General features: G+C 42.7%; 1 protein-coding gene across 3 annotated transcripts in view; it reads right to left on the bottom strand.

The window, feature by feature from the left end:
* Positions 1-18,247, bottom strand: part of Ophn1 (oligophrenin 1) — a 272,487-nt gene extending 254,240 nt beyond the window's left edge. For 2 of the 3 annotated variants that reach the window (XM_090326862.1, XM_090326864.1), the window contains exons 1-2: positions 18,082-18,247; positions 17,183-17,352 (exon numbers count right to left, since the gene is read on the bottom strand). In XM_090326862.1, the coding sequence (XP_090182988.1) occupies positions 17,183-17,336 (154 nt within the window). In that variant the 5' untranslated portion in view covers positions 17,337-17,352; positions 18,082-18,247. Of the gene's footprint in view, positions 1-17,182; positions 17,353-17,479; positions 17,920-18,081 lie in introns of those variants that run through there. The other variant, XM_090326863.1, reaches the window with a different exon arrangement.
* Positions 18,248-19,217: the final 970 nt, after the last annotated feature.

Here is a 19,217-nt window from a genome sequence, read left to right as displayed (position 1 = left end):
AGTCTCATGGAGCTTCCTTTGGTTGGCTTCAAACTGCAGTCCTCAAATCTCAGCCCCCTAAATAGCTACGATTACAGGTGTGAGCCATTGTTGTCCAACAGTACAATCTGGGTCTTTTTCTCTCTATTGTAATTCTATGATAGATTATGCTAATTCATTTTCAGATGATCGACTAAACTAACTTAGTATTTCTGAAATAAATCGTGATGGGTGATAGCAACCTTTTTTTTTGTATATTACATGATTTTGTTTGATAATATGTTTTCAGGATTTCTTCATTCTCTGTCCTGACAGTGACTTTTTTTGTTTTTGGAAGTGCCCTTGATGTTTGCATCTAGGCAAGAGCTCTATAATTAAACTATACCTCCAGTCCAGCATCTACATTCTGAAAGAAATTGGTCTACAGTTTTTTTTTCACTGCTAGAGATTGAACCTAGCTAGGGTCACTCACATGTTTGGCAAGCAATCTACCACAGAGCTACACCCCAGACACTGAAATGTCTTTGTCTAGTTTTTAATATCAGGGTAATTTTGGCCCAAAAGAATGTGTTGAAAAGCTGTTCTCTCCTGATTTTTGGAACCACTTTTGAAGGACTGGTATTAATTTTTCTTTAAATGTTTGGAACTAGTGATACTCTCTACACATGAGCTTCTCTTTATGGGTAGTATGTTCTTTGCCAGTCCTGGAGCTTGAACTCATTGGATGCTGACTCTGAGTTTCTCTGTGCTCAAAGCTATCATTCTACCACATGGGCCACAGCACCACTTCTGGCTTTTTCAGAGTACTTTATTGGAAATAAGAGTATTATAAACAGTCTGGTGTGGTGGCTCATACCTGTAATCCTAGCTACTTAGAAAACAGAGATCTGAGTATGGTGGTTCAAAGCCAGCCCAGGCAATAAAGACCGTGAGACTCATCTCCAGTTAACCACTAGAAAACCATAAGTGGTGCTGTGGCTCCAGGGGTAGGGAGGTAGCCTTGAGCTGAAGAGCTCAGGGACAGTGCCTAGGCCCAGAGTTCAAGCCCCGAGATCAGGGGGAAAAAAAGAGTATCAAAAACTTTTCTGTCTCAGCTAGCTTCGAACTAGAATTCAGATCATAGTCTCCTGAGTAGTTAGGATTACAGACATGAGCCACTGGTGCCCAGATTACAGATAATGTTTTCCTAACAACTTGAGTTCCTTTACTTAGTACAGGATCAATCATCATGAAACCAATTTCAAAAATTCATTTCTTTTTAGAAATGTTCCCCGGTTGTCTAATTATACAATTTATTAGAACAACATTGTAGGCTGGGTACTAGTGGCTTATGCCTGTAACCCTAGCTACTCATAAAGCTGAGATCTGAGGATCTTGGTTCGAAGCCAGCACAGTCAAGAAATCACATGAAATTTATCTCTAATTTAATCAACAAAAAGTGAAAGTAAAGCTGTGGCTGAAGTGGTAGAATACTAGTTTTGAGCAAACAAACTTAGGGACAGTGTTTATACCCTGAGTTCAAGCCTCAGGACAAGACAGACAGACAGACAGACAGACAGACAGACACACACACACACACACACACACACACCAATATTGTTCATAAATACCTTGATAATCTTTATTGTATGAACAATGGTAGTGTCTCCTTCTTTATTCATGATTTTAACCTATACATTGTTCTAATATAAGTATTTAAAGCTATACTTTTCCCTTTAAGTTTTGCTTTTGTTAAATCCTTTAAGTTCCATCAAGTTTCTGCTTGTGCTTTCTTTTTTTTTTTGCCAGTCCTGGGGCTTAAACTCAGGGCCTCAGCACTGTCTTTGGACACTTTTGCTCAAAGCTAGTACTCTGCCATTTGAGCCACAGCACCACTTCTGGTTTTTTCTGTGTATATGGTACCGAGGAATTGAACCCAGGGCTTCATGTATGTTAGACGAACACTCTACCACTATATCACACTCCCGGAGCATGCTTTCTTTTTTGACTCATTGGTTACTTAGGAATACATTATTTAATTTCCACGTATGTTTGTACTTACTGTATAACCTTCTCTTATTGATTTGTGATTTCATTCCACTATGTTTAGTGAACCTGCTGTGGATAATTTGATTCAGGGAAGTTTTAAGACCATTCCTAGTATAAAAACAAAAACTAGCTAGGTGTGATGGCTCACGCCTGTAATCCTAGCTACTCAGGACGCTGAGATCTGAGGATCACAGTACAGAGCCAGCCCGGGCCTGAAAAATCTGTGAGAATCTTATCTCCAATTAATCACAAGAAAACCGGAAGTGGCACTATGGTTCAAGGAGTAAGGCCATAGCCTTGAGTTGAAGAGCTCAAGGACAGCACCCATGCCAAAGTTCAAGTCCCACAACTGACCAAAAAAAAAGAAAAAAAACCCACAAGACCACAAGATCCTATTTGTGAAAATTAAATACACAGAAAAAAGAACTGGAGGCACAACTCAAATGGTAGAGTACCTGCCTTGCAACCACAGGATCCTGAGTTCAAACTCCAAAAATACAAGTAAGTATGATTACAAGTTGACCACAAGAACTAACCCGATACCCAAAGACATGAAAGTATTTAAATGACAAAACAAAACAAAACAAAACAAAAAAGTCATCTCCTGGAAATATTATTCAAAGAAGAGCTGTTACAGGTATAATGATGTCATCAAAATAAATATGTCAATAAAGAAAAAGGAAAGCCATAAAAAGCTGGACACTGGTGGCTCAGGGCTACCGGTAATCCTACCTGATAGCTAAAGGTCATGGTTCAAAGCCAGCCCAGGCAGAAAAGTCCATAAGACTCTTATTGCCAGTTGACCACCAAAAAGGCAGAAGTAGAGCATAGCTAGACTGCAGATTTTTATAGTTAATGACTTTCAGAGTCCACTTTAAATCTAGGAAGAAGGGATCAAGAGGCAGGCTATTTTAAATTGCCACAACCCTGCTTCTATAGTGTTTCAACAGTATTCCTGAAGGAGTAACACTTGTGAAATTGTGACAAGACTTTGGTAAAACTACAGTTGTGTGAAAACGTTTGCTTTGACCTTTTCTTTTGCCAATACTCTTTTTTAATATAGGAGAGTAGATTTTTAGCATTCTTCATTCCACATTTGTGTGCGGAAACTGACCCTGAGACTAGCACTCTACCACTTAAGTCACAGCTCCACTTCTGGCTTTTGGCTGGTTAATTGTAGATAAGAATTGAACTATGATCTTCAGATCTCGGTCACTTGAGTAGCTAGGGTTTAAGGCATAAGCCCCAAGTGCCTGACGATCTAAAAATATTTGAATATAATTATAAAAGAAGAAAGAGCTTGGGGCCGGGGGCGTAGCCTACTGGTAAGAGAGTACTCAGCTACCATGCATGGGTTTGATTCCTCCATACCACATACTAAGAAAAAGCCAGAAGTGGCACTGTGGCTCAAGTGGTAGAGCTCTAGCCTTGAGCAAAAAGTGTGCAATCAGTACAGAGAGAGAGAGAGAGAGAGAGAGAGAGAGAGAGAGAGAGAGAGAGAGAGAGAGAGAGAGAGAGAGAGAGCTCATACCTGAAATCCTAGCTAATCAAGAGGCTGAGAGCTGATGATCACAGTTTGAAGCCAATCCAGGCAGAAAGGCCATGTGATTCTTATGGAGCTGTGGCTCAAGTGGTAGAGTGCCAAACTTGAACGAAAAAGCTGAGGGACAGTATCCATGCCCTTAATTCAAGCCCAAGACTAGCACAAAACAAAGGGAAAGAAAAAGAAGCATGAAGCAATAGATGTTTTCATTTTCCCTGGAGATTCCATGAGGTATACTACATTGTGTTTGCTTCTGAAAAACTATTCATTCACCTGAAAATAGAAAAGTATAATGAAACGGGTTCTTTTGTTTCAAGAAGTCTTTCTAAGTGTATTCTCCTTTCCAGGGAATGGATGAATTAACATAGTCCCTCTCCTTTTCTTGCCACGCCCCAAATCTCTATAAGATGTGACTGACAACAGATTGCACCATGAACATCTCCATAGTTCTTCTTTCAACATAATGAAATCATCACCTAATGGGAATTAGATATGTCATGGATGTTTCAGGAGGACAGAATCTGTATGACACACGGATGATGCTTACTAACTGTGCTGAACTCAACAGCATTGCCTTTACACTGCCAAAGGTTTAGGACTTGATGTACTTCCTAGGAAAGCTTCATGAGGCCTCTGTATACCACAAGGGGTGAGGAGAAACATTTAACTATAGATTTCTAGAGTACTCCCTGGAAAATAAGTAACCTCCCAGGTCCTCCTGAGGATTGAGAAATTTGTTGTAGTAACTGATTAAAGAAACAGATGCCAAGCCGGGCGCGGTGGCTCACGCCTGTAATCCTAGCTACTCCAGAGGCTGAGATCTGAGGATCCAGGTTCAAAGCCAGCCTGGGCACAAAAGGACGTGAGACTCTTATCTCCAATAACCATGAGAAAATGGGAAATGGGGCTTGGCTCAAGCATAGGGTGGTAACCTTGAGCTGAAAAGCTCAGGGACAGCGCCCAAGCTGAGTTCAAACCCCATGACTCATAAAAAAAGAAAAAGAAAAAGAAAGAAAGAAAGAAAAAAAGTAAGAGAAAGAAAGAGATGCCAGATTAAACAAAATGTTTTGGCTATGCTTTCAAAAAATAAAATTATAAAGCTGAAACATGGTTTTCCTTCATCACATTAATGATAGAAATATGATTGAAAAACTGAGCATGCGTGCACGTGTGTGTGTGTGTGTGTGTGTGTGTGTGTGTGCGCGTGTGTGTGTATGTTGATACTAAACTCAGAGCCTCCCACTCTTCCTTGACTTTTTCTACTCAAGGCTGGTGCTCTACCACTTGAAGCACACCTCCACTTCAGTCTTTTTTCGAAACAGTCTCCTGGACTTTCCTTTCCCAGGCTAGCTTCAAATCATGATCCTCAGATCTCACCCTACTAAGTAAGATTACAGGTGTAAACTACCAGTGCCTGGCTGGAATCTGAGATACTTATCTCCAATTAACCACTACAAAACCAGAAGTGACACTGTGGCTCAAGGGGTAGGGCAGTAGCCTTGAGCTTAAGAGCTCAGGGACATCACCCAGACCCAGAGTTCAAGCCCCAAAACCATCAAAAAAGGGGGGCAAGAACATAGCCTAGTTGTAGAGCGCTCGCCTAGCATGCATGAAACCCTAGGTTCAATTCCTCGGTACCACATACCCAGAAAAAGCCAGAAGTGGTGTTGTGGCTTAAGTAGCAGAGGGCTAACCTTCAGCAAAATGTGTCCAAGGATAGTGCCCAGGCCCTGAGTTTCAAGCTTCAGGACTGGAAAAAGAAAAAAGAGTCTCATGGACTTTGCTGCTGTGCTGATTTTGAACCTTAATATTCAGATCTCAGCCTCCTGAGTAGCAAGGGTTATAGCTATGAGCCACCAGCACCCAGAATGAAAAGTTTTCTTAATGGGTAACTAAACTAAAATCTCCTCTACTCCATCTCTATAAAAAAAAAGTGGGGGCCAGGAGTTTGGCCTAATGGTAGAGTGCTTGCCTAGCATTCACGAAGACCTGGGTTAGATTCCTCGGTACCACATACATAGCAAAAGCCAGAAGTGGTGCTGAGGCTCAAGTGGTAGAGCTCTAGCCTTGAGAAAATCCAGGGACAATGCTCAGGCCCTGAGCCCAAGCCCAGGATTGGCAAAAAAAAAAGTGGTCTCATAAATGCTCATATTGAAAGGCTGGCTTGGTTCACTTTTCCAGCTACTGAGGAATATGTCTTCTGAAGACTTCTTTCTACCAAATATGGGTCAGATCACAACCACAAAGTCCTACTGCCCACAGCCTCATACCTACAGACAAAAAAAAAAAAACTTTTTTTTTGATTGAGGATTGTGCAGGTGCAGAATCGTCCATGTGCTCACTGGCATATGACAAGGTGCCTAGTAGTGAGACTATTACATCATCTACTCCTTCCTGTGCACTCCAGCCAATGAATTACAAAATTTGACTTCCCTCACCATAAAGTTATTCAGGACAATACTGGAACGCAACAGACTGACATGCAACAGTCCTCATGTTCATAGTCATGTAGTCCAGTATGATTCAAGTCACCTATTCATGCTGAATACATCCTTAGGATTATCCTTCTCTAAAGCAAAGAGAAATTGGCTCTTAAGTTTATGATAGAAGCCAGATGCCAGTGTCTCATGCCTGTAATCCTAGCTGCTCAGGCAACTGAGATCTGAGGATTGTGGGTCAAAGCCAGACTGGGAAGGAAAGTCCCTTATCTCCAATAAACTACTCAGAAAAAAAAGCCAGAAGTGGTTCTATGGCTCAAGGACTACAGTTCTAGCTTTGGGCACAGCCCAGGCCCTGAGTTAAAGCCCCAGGACTGACAAAAATAAAAAGTGAGGCACCAGGAGCTCACGCCTATAATCCTAGCTACTCAGGAGGCTGAGATCTGAGGATGAGGTTCAAAGCCAGCCCGGGCACTAAAGTCTGTGAGACTCTTCAATTAACCACCAGAAAACTGGAAGTGGCGTGGCTCAAGTGGTAGAGCACTAGCCTTGAGCTGAAGAGCTCAGGGACAGCGCCCAGGCCCAGCGTTCAATTCCCATGACTGACAAAAAAAATATGATAGAACTGGGTCAGGTTACCTCAGAATTTGAATAAGGTGGTAGTAACCATAAAATAGGACCGATAAAAACCAGAAGCAACCCTCCAGGTTACTATCCAAAGCCAAGTATGATAGTGCATATCTATAATTCCAGCACTCATACAGCCAACCAGGAGCAATTTCCAGTCTAGTCTGGGCTACAGAGAAAAATCCTCTGAACAACAACAAAATAAAGCTGAGTGTGGTGGTGTATGCCTGTAATCTCAGCTACTTGAGAAGCAAGGACAGGAGGCAGAAGGATCATGAGTTAGTTCAAGGCCATTCTGGGAAAAAGTTTCCACAACAGCAAAACTCTGTCTCAAAACCAAAAGTAGAGCCACAAGTTTTGCCTAGTGGTAGAGTGCTTACCTAGCATGCATGAAGGCCTGCGTTCAATTCCTCAATACTACATACATAGAAAGAGCCGGAAGTAGTGCTATGGCTCAAGTGGCAGAGGTCTAGCCTTGAGAAAGTCCAAGGACAGTACTCAGGCCCTGAGTTCAAGTGCCAGGACTAGCAAAAAAAAAAGTAAGCCAAGCTCTGGTACCTACTCAGGGAGGTGCCACCTGAGGATCAAGGTTCAAAGCTAGCCCAGGCAGACAAATCTCAAGGACTCCTATCTCCAAAAACCAAGAAAAATCAACAACTGAAGATTTGGCTCAAATAAGAGTGCCAACCATAAACAAGGCTGTGAGATCAAGCCCCAGTACAGGTAGCTAAACAAACTAAAAACACAAAAAACAAACAAGAAGTAAACCAGCAATGAAAAGGGGCTCTAAATATACCACAAGGCTCTGGATTCAATCCTGAGAACCACAACATTGACAAAACTCTTAAACTTACAAATGGACAAACTGAGGCTCACGAATCAAAGACTCGAGGTTACACAGACAGCTAACAGCAGAACTGGAACTACCCCAGTCCTTTCATGACTGCAGTCACTCAATAATTAAAAGCCATAGATGCCAGAGAGAAAACAAAAAAAGCACCACTAAAAGACAAACTTTAACATAAATATCTAAACCTCCTTTCTTTAAACATGCAGAATGACCACTGCTGGCTCACTCCTAGCACCTACCTACTTAGAAGGGTAAAAAATCCAAGGAAATGAAGTTTGAAGACAAAAATCCTCAAGAGTCCACCTTCAAAATAATTAGTAAAAAGTGAAGGCTGGAGACCTGGTTTAAGTGGTAGAGCATCAGCTGAGCAAGAATCTTAGTAAGCTCAAAGTCTGGTACCAGCAAAAGGAAAAAATGGATAGAATGAAAAAAGTCATTTCCTATTAAATAGTAAAGCTGTACAAAGGATACTATTTCCACTTTAGCAACATTTATATCATGCTTAATATATAATGCATCTTAAGGATTCTTTTATAAGTTTGTAAATTTTCACTACATACCATCATGCATATTAAATAATGTGAAATTTTATGTAAACATAAAAATAAGATCCCATAATGGGTTTAATCATTCCTTTCTGATACTTATCTTTTGTATCAGTCTTGGAGTTTTAACTTGAGTGTGGGTGCTGTTTCTGAGACTCTTTGGCTCAAAGCTAGCACTCTTCCACTTGAGCTACAGCCTCATTTCTGGCTTTTTAGGTGGTTAATTAGAGATAAGAGTCTCTCAGACATTCCTGTCCAGGCTGGCTTCATGTTCTGATCCTCAGACCTAAGTCTCCTGAGTAGCTAGGATTACAGGCAGGAGCCACTGGCAGAAGCTCTTACTGATATTATTAATCCACCATCTGCACTGTAGAAAATAGTAGAGTGGACTGGGAATGTGGCTTAGAATGCTTACCTAGCATGCATGAAGCTCTGGGTTCTATTCCTCACCATATACACAGAAAAAGCTGGAAGTGGTGTTGTGGTTCAAGTGGTAAAGCACTAACCTTGAGCAAAAGAAGCTCAGGAACAGTGACCAAGCACTGAGTTCAAGCCCCAGGAGTGGAGAAAGAGAAAGAAAGAAAGAAAGAAAGAAAGAAAGAAAGAAAGAAAGAAAGAAAGAAAGAAAGAAAGAAGAGAAGAGAGAAGAGAGAGAGAGAGAGAGAAAGAGAGAAAGAGAGAAAGAGAGAGAGAGAGAGAGAGAGAGAGAGAGAGAAAGAGAGAAAGAGAGAAAGAGAGAAAGAGAGAGAGAAGAGAGAAGAGAGAAAGAGAAGAGAGGGAGGGAGGGAGGGAGGAAGGAAGGAAGGAAGGAAGGAAGGAAGGAAGGAAGGAAGGAAGGAAGGAAACGGAAGGGAAGGGAAGGAAGGAAGGGAAGGAAGGGAGAGAGAGAGAGAAGAAAGAGGGAAAGAGTGAGAAGGGGGAGGGATGGAGGGAGAAAAAGAGAGGGAGGAGGGAGGGGGTGGCCAGGAGTGTGGTCTAATGGTAGAGTGCTGACCTAGCATGCACAAAGACCCAGATTCATTTCCTTGGTACCATGTACACAGAAAAAAACCAGACGTGGTGCTGTGGCGCAAGTGGCAGAACACTAGCCTTGAGCAAAATGTGTCACTGGACACTGCCTAGGCCATGAGTTCAAGCCCCAGGACTAGCAAAAAAAGGGGGGGCAGGGAGGGAAGAAGGGAATAATAGTTGGATTTCTTAAATATTTTTAAATGATTGAAAACAATGTAAGGCAATAATACCTCCTAACATAAAAAGTATACAGGGCAGGGAGTATGGTCTGCTGGTAGAGTGCTTGCCTAGAATGCACAAATCCCAGGGTTTGATTCCTCAGTACCACATACATAGAAAAAGCTGAAAGTGATGTCGAGACTCAGGTGGTAGAGTGCTAGCCTTGAGAAAGCTCACAGACAGTGCCCAGGCCCTGAATTCAAGCCCTAGGACTGGCCAAAAAAAAAAGGAAAAGTATATAAAGTTCACATTTCAGAGTTGGTGGTATGGCTCAATTATAGCCTAGCAAACATGTTACACTGGGTTAAAATACCTAGCCAGGCACCAGTGGCTCACACCTGTATTTCTAGCTACTGAGAATCAAGGTTCAAAGCCAGTCCAGACATGAAAGTACATGAGATTCTTATCTCCAAGTAATCACTAGAAAACAGGAAGTGGTGCCGTGCCTCAAGGGGTAGGGCAATAGCCTTGAGCTGAAGAGCTCAGGGACAACACCCAGGCCCAGAGTTCAAGCCCCACTTGGGAGAAAAAAAATATCTTCCAAAAATTCCTATTTCAAGAGCAATAAATACTTTTATAAAAATCATTTTACTTATAAATTCTCTCCCAATAGCAGAGCTGCATAGCTACAAATGGTGCATAGCTACTCAAGGCAAAAAGATGTGTTCTCTTGGCCGGGAGTTTGGCCTAGTGGTTAAAGTGCTTGCCTAGCATGCATGAAGACCCGGGTTTGATTCCTCGGTACCACATACATAGAAAAAAGCCGGAAGTGGTGCTGAGGCTCAAGTAGTAGAGCTCTAGCCTTGAGAAAGACCAAGGACAGTGCTCAGGCCCTGAGCTCAAGCCCAGGACTGGCAAAAAAAAAAGATGTGTTCTCTAGCCCCTTTGTAAAAGAGATGTGTTGACCCTGAGCTACATCAAAATAAATGTAACACAAGTGTGTGACACATTCCTATAATTTCAGCACCTGAAAGCCTGAAGCTTGAAGAACATGAGTTCAAGAACAGTGTGGGCTGGGAACGTGGCCTAGTGGGAGAGTGCTTGCCTGCCATACACAGGACCTGGTTTAGATCCCTCTGAACCACATACATTGAAAAAGCTGGAAGCAATGTTGTGGCTCAAGTGGTAGAGTGCTAGCTACTGAGGGGCATCTGGGTGGTATTTATACACAATGGGATTCTATGCTGCCATCAGAAAGAGTGACATCGCCCCATTCATAAGGAAATGGAAAGACTTGGAAAAAAGTCATATTAAGTGAAGTAAGCCAGACTCAAAGGAATATAGGCTCAATGGTTTCCCTCATTTGTAATAATTATTAGTCCTCTACTAGGATTGTCCTAGTAGAGGATTACAATAGCTCAAAAGCTGTGTACATAAGTTCCTACAGGATGAGACTAAACGAAATGAACTCTAGGTTAATGAAACAAGAGATATATGTTTATGATTGCTATTCTTAATGTGTTATGTAAAGTTATTCTTTTCTCTCTCTCTCTCTCTTTTTCTTTTTTCCACTTATGGTTAATCTCATGAGGTTACTCTATGTTCATTTGTATACTGGTATACTGTATACGCACTTATTAGTTTATTTGAAATAGGGAAGGGAAAGGAGAAAAAATGATTAGGAGGGGAGGGGAAGGGAAAGGAGGACAAAAATATGAGACGGGGTATGAAGTTTCAAGAAATTCATCACCACTTGACGAATGTAACTGTTACCCTTCTATAGGTTATGACAATAAAAAATAAAATCAAAAAAATTGCAAAAAGACAAAATAAAAACCCATGTCTCTATCTTACCAGAAATGTCTCTAATAAAACTCCTTGCCTATGAAGCTCCTTAATAAATCCTGGATGTTCAGGTGTCTACTTCCCATTCCAACTTCATTTTCTAAGCCTCTGTTCTTAGAGTTTGTATCCCAGGTGATCTGAATTATTTGGGTTCCCTTCACACTCTCTTCCATTCCCACTATATGATATGCAACATCCTGAATTCAGGAGCATGTTATGACATAAAGAGCTCCTTTAAAGTCAAGCCTCGACTCTTAATTCAGACTTATTAGTTCAACAAGTTATTTAATTCCTCTGGACTTCTTTTTGTATCTATACAACAGGATCAGTAATTCTTCTCTTAGACATGGGGTATGACGCAGTGGTAGTCTAGCATGTACAAGGGCCTGGATTCAACCCTCAGCACTCCAGAAACTAGCAACAATCCTTACCTCATAAAGCTCTTACAATATGCAATTCCAAGCTCATGGAAACAATTTGTGGTAAGTACCAGCAGTTCTGTCTAGTTGACAGTTTATTCCTTCACTTACCTTTTACCTGTCCTCCCATCAGGCAAAGAGCTCCCCTTCAAACATCACATACACTCATGTTTACCTGCCCTGTACTAAGGCTCTCATGTGTATATACTACCTTTTCTCGCCCATATCTTCTCTCCCCTATTAGCATAGGAAGTCCTGGAGGACAGACTCTACCTGTGACTCACTCAGTCTAGCCCACAGCCTCTAAACAATGACTGAAGCACACTGTATGTGCACAAGCATTTACTGAATGAATGGCATGTGCTCTCTGAACTATATATAAACCTGTGTTGGGTGTCTCATGTTGCCTGGAGCTGTTAGCAAAGGGCCACATGGCTTATTGTGCATAATGCATGTAGTTGCTCAACAAATATTCAATAACCTGGAAGCCTGAACTTGCCAAAATAAAAGCCAAAGTATGTCAGAAAAGGGGGCCACATTTCAGGGTAGTGGCATGTTTTGCACTAGTTTAAGTTATAAACATTTGAGACTCCAAATATTATAAATAGATGATTTTTAAAGAGAGGTAGAAACACAATTGCCCCCAGGGAGTTAAGTTGAACATCATTCTTTCCATCAGTTACCTTCAAGCAATAACCTATATACATCTAAATCTTCTAACAGCTGAGGGGGCTCAAACCTGTAACCATCACTACTCAGGAAGCTACGATCTGAGGATCACAGTTCAAAGACAGCCTAGGTAGAAAAGTCTATGAGACTCTTTTTTTTAGTCATGAGGCTTAAACTCTGGGTCTGGGTGCTGTCCCTGAGTTCTTCAGCTCAAGGCTAATGCTTTACCACTTGAGCCACAGCACCATTTCCGGTTTTATGATGATTAATTGGATAAGAGTCACATGGACTTTTGTACCCAGGCTGGGTTGGAACCATGTTCTCAGCCTCCTGTATAACTAGGATTACAGGTGTGAGCCCCAGCTTCACTCTGTGAGACTCTTCTCTCTAATTACCCAGCCAAAAGCCAAAAGTGGAAGTATGGCTCAAGTTGCAGAATGCCACAGTTGAGTGAAAAAAAATTAAGTTACAATACCAAGGCCCTGAGTTCAAGCACCAGTTCTGACACATCAATTAATCAATCAATAAAAATATTTTGACAGAACTTATTTTGAATGAGTTCATTATTACATACAGTTGTGATACACCCCTTACCTATCTGGTTCAAACCCAGACACCAGTGGGATAAAATGCTAATATCAAGTCCCGCCTGATGTTTCTCAGCACAGAGTGTTCAAGTCTCATGGGCTCCTAGAAACACCAGCCATTTGGTCTGGTGATCAAATGAATGAAATGAGAAGTGCCACTCCTCCTCCTGCTTTTAATGCCAGGTTCCAGATGCCAACATGAGTCCATGCACGTGACTACAGAATCATTGCTAAAATGAATTTCCACCAAGGCAACGGGGACAACCAGCTACTTCTGCTTACCCAGTTCCCTCTGGAAATCTACTGGAAATCACAGATATATCTGTGACCTGAACTGGCCACAGTACACATTAGTTAGCCAACTCCAGGCCCTGAGCATCTGTGACTCCCTTCATTCCCTTAAGCCTGACAACTACCACCATTTTAACAGTACAAATATATGGGGTACAGTGTCTTCATTTGACATACGTACATACTGTCTAGTGATCAACTTGAGATAATTAACACATTCACCAATTTAAAAAAAATGTGAACTCAGAATCTGGGTTCTGTCCATTAGCTTTTCACTCAAAGCTAGCTCTCTACCACGAAAGCCACACCTTTATTTACAGAATTTTTCTGGTTAATTGGAGATAAGAGTATCATAGCCTTTTCTGCCCTGGCTCCCTTTGAACCTCAATCCTCATAGCTCTTCCTCTGACCTACTTAGCCTCCTTGAGTAGCTAAGATTACAAGTGTGAGCTACCACTACCAAGAACCACTTTTCAAGTTTCAATACTCCTATTTTATAGATGAAATAGGTGGTATGTCAGACAGGGAATCCAAGACTATATCCCAGACTTTCTAACTCCAGTTCTAGAAGGGTCTTGCCTTTTCCCTCTACACAAAGCAAGACTGTACACCTTTATTCTGGGATCACTCCACCTATTCTTGGGAAATTGCCCTGCTGGCATAGTGTAGGAAGCTGAGTGGGAGGATAAACATAACTGAGGTTAAGACAGTGGGAAACTTTCCACGTTGGCCTCTTGTTAATGTAGTGTTTAGAATCTATTGGGCTGAAATAAAAGCACTGTTAGCTTTGGGTTTACCTCCCACCTCTACTATTTTGGGTTTTCTATGTATACTTAGAAACAGAAATGCACCACAAATATGAAAAGCCCCCTTGCCTAAAATATCTCCTGCATCTGTTGGTTACATACAAAGATTTGGGCTTGTAGGATGTCTGGCTTGTACCATTTTCATTCTGAAAAAAAATAAGGAAAGGATAAAATCCACTACTTGCCTCTAGATTACAATACAGTTGCCTTGTGGAACATGGTGACACATATCTGTAATTCTAGCACTCAGGAGACCAAGGCAGGAGAATTACACATTTGAGGTTGCCTTAGACTATCTAGTAAAATATTTTCTAAAAATACCAAGTTGCGGGGCATGGTGACTCATGCCTGTAATAATATCTACTCAGGAGGCCGAGATCTAGGGATCAAGGTTCAAAGCCAGCCCAGGCACAAAAGACCTTGAAGCTCTTATCTCCAATTAAGCACTAGATCTCCAATTAAACATCAAAAAACCAAGAAATAGAAGTATGGCTCAAGTGGTAGAGTACCTGTCTAGCAAACACAAAGCTCTAAGTTCAATTCTCATTATCCTCACAAAAGGGAGGATGGTTGGGGATGTAGCTCCATGGTAGATCACTTGCCTAGCATGCACAAGTCCTGGCTTTTACCCACATCACCACAAGTAATTCCCTTCCTCAAATGTTTTATTAAAGTGTCTTAGCTGGTCAGTGTTTGGCACCAACACTTTTCCAGGGTTTAACATTAACTTTTTATTTTCCCCTATGGATGCTACATCCAGCAATTTGTTCTTTAAAAAAATAAGGAAAGAGCTGGGAATTTGGCCTAGTGGTAGAGTGCTCGCCTAGCACGCATGAAGCCACGGGTTCGATTCCTCAGTACCACATACACAGAAAAAGGCAGAAATGGTGCTGTGGCTCATGTGACAAAGTGCTAGCCTTGAGCAAAATGTGTCCAAGAACAATGCCCAGGCCCTGAGTTCAAGCCCCAGGACAAGATTGAAGGAAGGAAAGAAGGAAGGAAGGAAGGAAGGAAGGAAGGAAGGAAGGAAGGAAGGAAGGAAGGAAGAAAGGAAGGAAGGAAGGAAGGAAGGAAACAAACTCAGCTGAGTGACGGTGGCTTATACCTGTTATCCTAGATACTCAGGAGGCTGAAATCTGAAGATTGAGGTTTAAAGCCAGCACAGGCAGGAAAGTCCATGAAACTCATATCTCTAATTAACTACCAGAAAACCAGAAGTGGCACTGTGGCTCAAAGTGGTAGAGCACTAGCACAAAAGCTCAGGGACAGCACTCAAGCCTCACGATCAATATGAATAACAAAAAAGAAACCCAAACCTCCCCCTCTTCTTTTCTAGTGAACATCCGCTTGTCTAACTACTTCACTGGCACAACCTGCAGATAATCAACTTCTCAATGATCTCTGTTAGGTATCTGCATACCTCAAAACCTGGCCCATAAGTGTCTAAGGGTCAGCATCTTAAATACCCCATTCTCTCAGATAGACTAGGAGCAGACTGTGCATCAGGCCATGTAGTACAAACCACTAAGTAATCAAACTCAGTCAAACAACCTGTAGGCACTTGAACAGTTTATAGATTCTGCCCCAAATGGACAGACCACATGTGCAGGTAAAGTCCACATTCCGAAGAAATGCCAAGTGTATCAGTTATCATCCTGCTTGGACACTGCTCTTGCTACATTAGATTTGTCTTACACAGATCTTCACACTGGATCAATACACCCTTTGGGATAGAAATCTACTATTGGGGCAGGAGCATGACCTAATGGTAGAGTGCTCGCCTAGCATGCATGAAGCCATGGGAAACCCTAGGTTCGATTCCTCTGTACCATACACACAGAAAAAGCTAGAAATGGTGTTGTGGCTCAGGTGGTAGAGCATTCTCCTTGAAAAGGTGCAAGGACAGTGCTCAGGCCCTGAGTTCAAGCCCCAAGTGTGGCAAAAAAATGAAATCTACTAGAAACAAAGGTGTAGTTGTATGGTGGTGGCTTATGCCTATAACCATAGCTATTCAGGAGGCTGAGATTTGTGGTTCAAAGCCAGCCTAAGAAGGAAAGTATGTGAGACACTTTTCTGAAACTGATCAGCAAAAAGCCAGAAGTGGAGGTGTGGCTCAAGTGGTAGTGCATTTAACTAGCCTTAAGCAAAAAAAATAACAAAGGACAATACCCAGGACCTGAGTTCAAACACCAGTATTCACACCAATTAAAAATATGTTTAAGCGTTGAGACATATTTGCCAAGGATTTTATTTTTCACCACCATTTTTCAACCAAGAAGAGAAAAAGAAAATGAATTATCACTCCACTCACTCATTGCCTGCCATTCTCCTGGATATATAATTCAGCACAAAGGGTTGGCTTGCTTACTTTCTCTTTGGAGATGTTTATTATTCTTTCTTTTACACCAAGCCTCCTGCCAACCAGCAGAAATACAAACCTACACATGAAGAAGGGGAGGGAAGAAGGTTCCACAGCTCAGGCAGCTGTGGTTGCTACAAAAACCAAGCTAGGTGAGCTTCCTTCCCCAGAGTGGCCCCAAGCCTCAGCTCTGGATTTAACTCCCTGGGGGCTGGGCAACTTCTGCCAGGAAGCAGGCAGGTCTTTGTTCCATACTGAAATAGAATTCAGTGGCATGTGAAGTCAACCAATGATGCTGAGGATGAAGTGCCCTTTAACTAAGCCATAGCTTAGTATGCTAAACAACAACAAAAACAACAAATCAGTGGAGCAAAGGTGCATCCCTTCACAATTCTCATAGTAGAAGCCAAAACAAAAAGCATTAGTCAAGCAGTTTGAAACCAGCCTAGACAGGAAAGTCCATGAGGAAAGTACTTATCTCCAAGTAACCACCAAAAAGTCCCAAATGCAGCTGTGGCTCAAGTGATAAGAGACAGTCTTGAGCAAAAGAGCCCAGGCTATGAGTTCAAGGCATAGTATCACGTCCCCCCCCAAAAAAAATACTATTTAAGTTCGTGATGTTAATTCCCAATTCTTTAATGTGTTGGGGCCATTCTTTGGTCCCTAGATGTCTTCTTGTGGCAGTCAAGGGATGTTGAAGTCGTCCAAAAATACAAACAGGTCAATTTGGCCTTTTGAATGATAATCTACTAAGTAAGGGTGATTATAAAGTCAAGACTAGTTACTTAGCAATGTTTAGGATCATAGTTTTTCATGGTTTTAAGCTGAAAACCACCAAAGAGAAAAGACCCAATGTGCTGGTCCCCTTAGTCATTTCCACAGCAACTGATCCCTGTCGAAAAGGGTCCGAAGGACTTTTCTGGGATGAGTGTCGTGACAAATCTCACACCTCTTCCCTTGACCCTGTGATGGGAAAAGCCAGAGCCACCAGCTCAGGGTAACAGTATATTGAAGCTTTTCACTTACTTCTCATTGCACTGATGAGCGCGTTGCCGTCTTTGATTACGTCTTTGATGAATTTGTTGGTCCTCTCCAGCTCCTGTTCGTAACATTTGAGCCTCTCGCGGAAATCAGGGCTGTCCAGGTAGCAGTCACTGAACTCCAGCGGGGGATGCCCCATGATGGTGATGGTGGGGCTGGAGGAGGTGAGGGGAGAAAAGACACAAAGAAAGAGAGCATCAGTAAGGGGAGCAGGCCGGGTACACTGCATGCAGGACGCTTTAAGAAGCCTCTTAGGCTCCCTCCCTTTTGGGGGACAGGTACCTGTTTCAAAGAAAATCCTAGGGAGCGTTGGCTGGTGTGCTCTAGGAGCACTCAAGGCCCGATGGTGGTTTCGGATGACAAGGGAAGACTTCCCTAAAACAGTCAGATCCTGGCAGGGTATTGCCTAGCAAGCTGCATGCTTCCTAGGCATCAGCTCCCTACTAGGCAGGAAAAAAAAGAAGGAGGAAGAAGAAGAAAAAGAAAAAGAAGAAGAAGAAGAAGAAGAAGAAGAAGAAGAAGAAGAAGAAGAAGAAGAAGAAGAAGAAGAAGAAGAAGAAGAAGAAAGAATCGCCGCTTCAGACCCACCCGACCCTTTCAGTGACACTTGGGCCCACCCAGAGGTTTAGGCGGGGGTGATCGCTAGCGCTCGGTGCTACTGCTCTTCTGCCTTTTGGCTCTCAGGGTTGCTCCGCTCCCTAGCAGACTGCAGATTCCCTTCAGCGAACTCCAAGGGCCACCGGAATTGTACTGTCCCCTCCCCCTTCTTAAAGCCAGAGCGTCTGCCCCGCCCCGCTCCGCCCTGCCCCAACCAAGTACAAATCCCCAGTCCCAGCCCTCGAGCTCCCCCTTCCTCAGGCTCGTGGATCCGAAGGTTTCCTTACCCCAGCTCTTTGGCCGACAACAGAGCTTCCTTCCTTCCTAGTCCACTGGAGCCAGCCTGAGGTCCCGGTACTGGCGTGTAGGATTAAATCTGGGCGGTTCCTCCATAGACTTTAGAGCAGGGAAAGAAGGGAATGGTGAGCGCGTAAAGCACAATAGCTGCGGTAGCCAGGCGCTTCCCTGCGGAAACTAGGGAGCAGTCAGCGCTCTAGGACTCCAGCTGGAAAGCGTGGCGGCCTGGGAGATGTAGTCTTTCCGACGGCTCGCCCCATGACTCCTCCCTGCGTTCTCCTCTCCACCCCGGTAGAGCTGCCGCATTCCCCCAAGCCAGTCTCAGCCAGCTTCAGACTGTGGGGCAACGCCTAGCCCCCAGGGCCTAGGAAGTTTCTACTCACAGAAAAAGAACCTTGGAGGAGTGGGTGATGGGAGCCTGCCTCTCACTTCCCATTATTTACTAGGATTGCAATTTCCTCCCCCCTGCCTCTTTCCACCCTCCCAGAAATATACCGACTTAGTTTCCTTTTTCTTATCCTATTTCTCCTGGTTTAAGGAGCTAATTCCCATAGGCCTTGGTCCTATTGTTAGGATCTCTGTAAGATGCAAGATCTCTGGCCAAAGAAAAACAAGGCTGTAACCAGGAATTAATTTTTTCCTCGATAGGACCTTAAAACATGGTTTTTATTTTATTTTTCTGTCTGTATTTGGCTTGAACTACGTCTCACACTCTCAGTTGGCTTTTTCCACTCAAATCTGTTGCTCTACCACCCCAACTACACTCCCACTTCCAGTTTTTTGGTGATTAATTGGAGTTTAGAGTCTCAGGGACTTGGGCTACCTTCAAACTGAGAGCCTCAGATTTCCACTTGCTGAGTAGATTGTATACAGGCAAGATCCACCAGCACCTGGCTGCACACACGTGTGTGTGTGTGTGTGTGTGTGTGTGTGTGTGTGTGTGTGTGTGTGTGTGTGTGTGTGTTTAATAGGCAAAGTCACTGCACAAATTGATGACTAAAGCATCTGATTTTCCATAGATTCATGGAAAACCCGAGAAGAGGATGTTATAAAATGTCTTGCAATTTCTTTAAGAGGTCTCTTGTTCACTGTTCATTGAAAGAGACCTGCAGCTACTCTTGAAGAC

The sequence above is a fragment of the Megascapheus bottae genome, chromosome X (genome assembly GCF_031878675.1).
Source record: "Megascapheus bottae isolate mThoBot1 chromosome X, mThoBot2.hap1, whole genome shotgun sequence".
NCBI classification, from domain to species: Eukaryota; Metazoa; Chordata; class Mammalia; order Rodentia; family Geomyidae; genus Megascapheus; species Megascapheus bottae.
The sequence above is the reverse complement of the archived record's forward strand: the minus strand, read 5'-3'. Positions and strand labels throughout refer to the sequence as shown.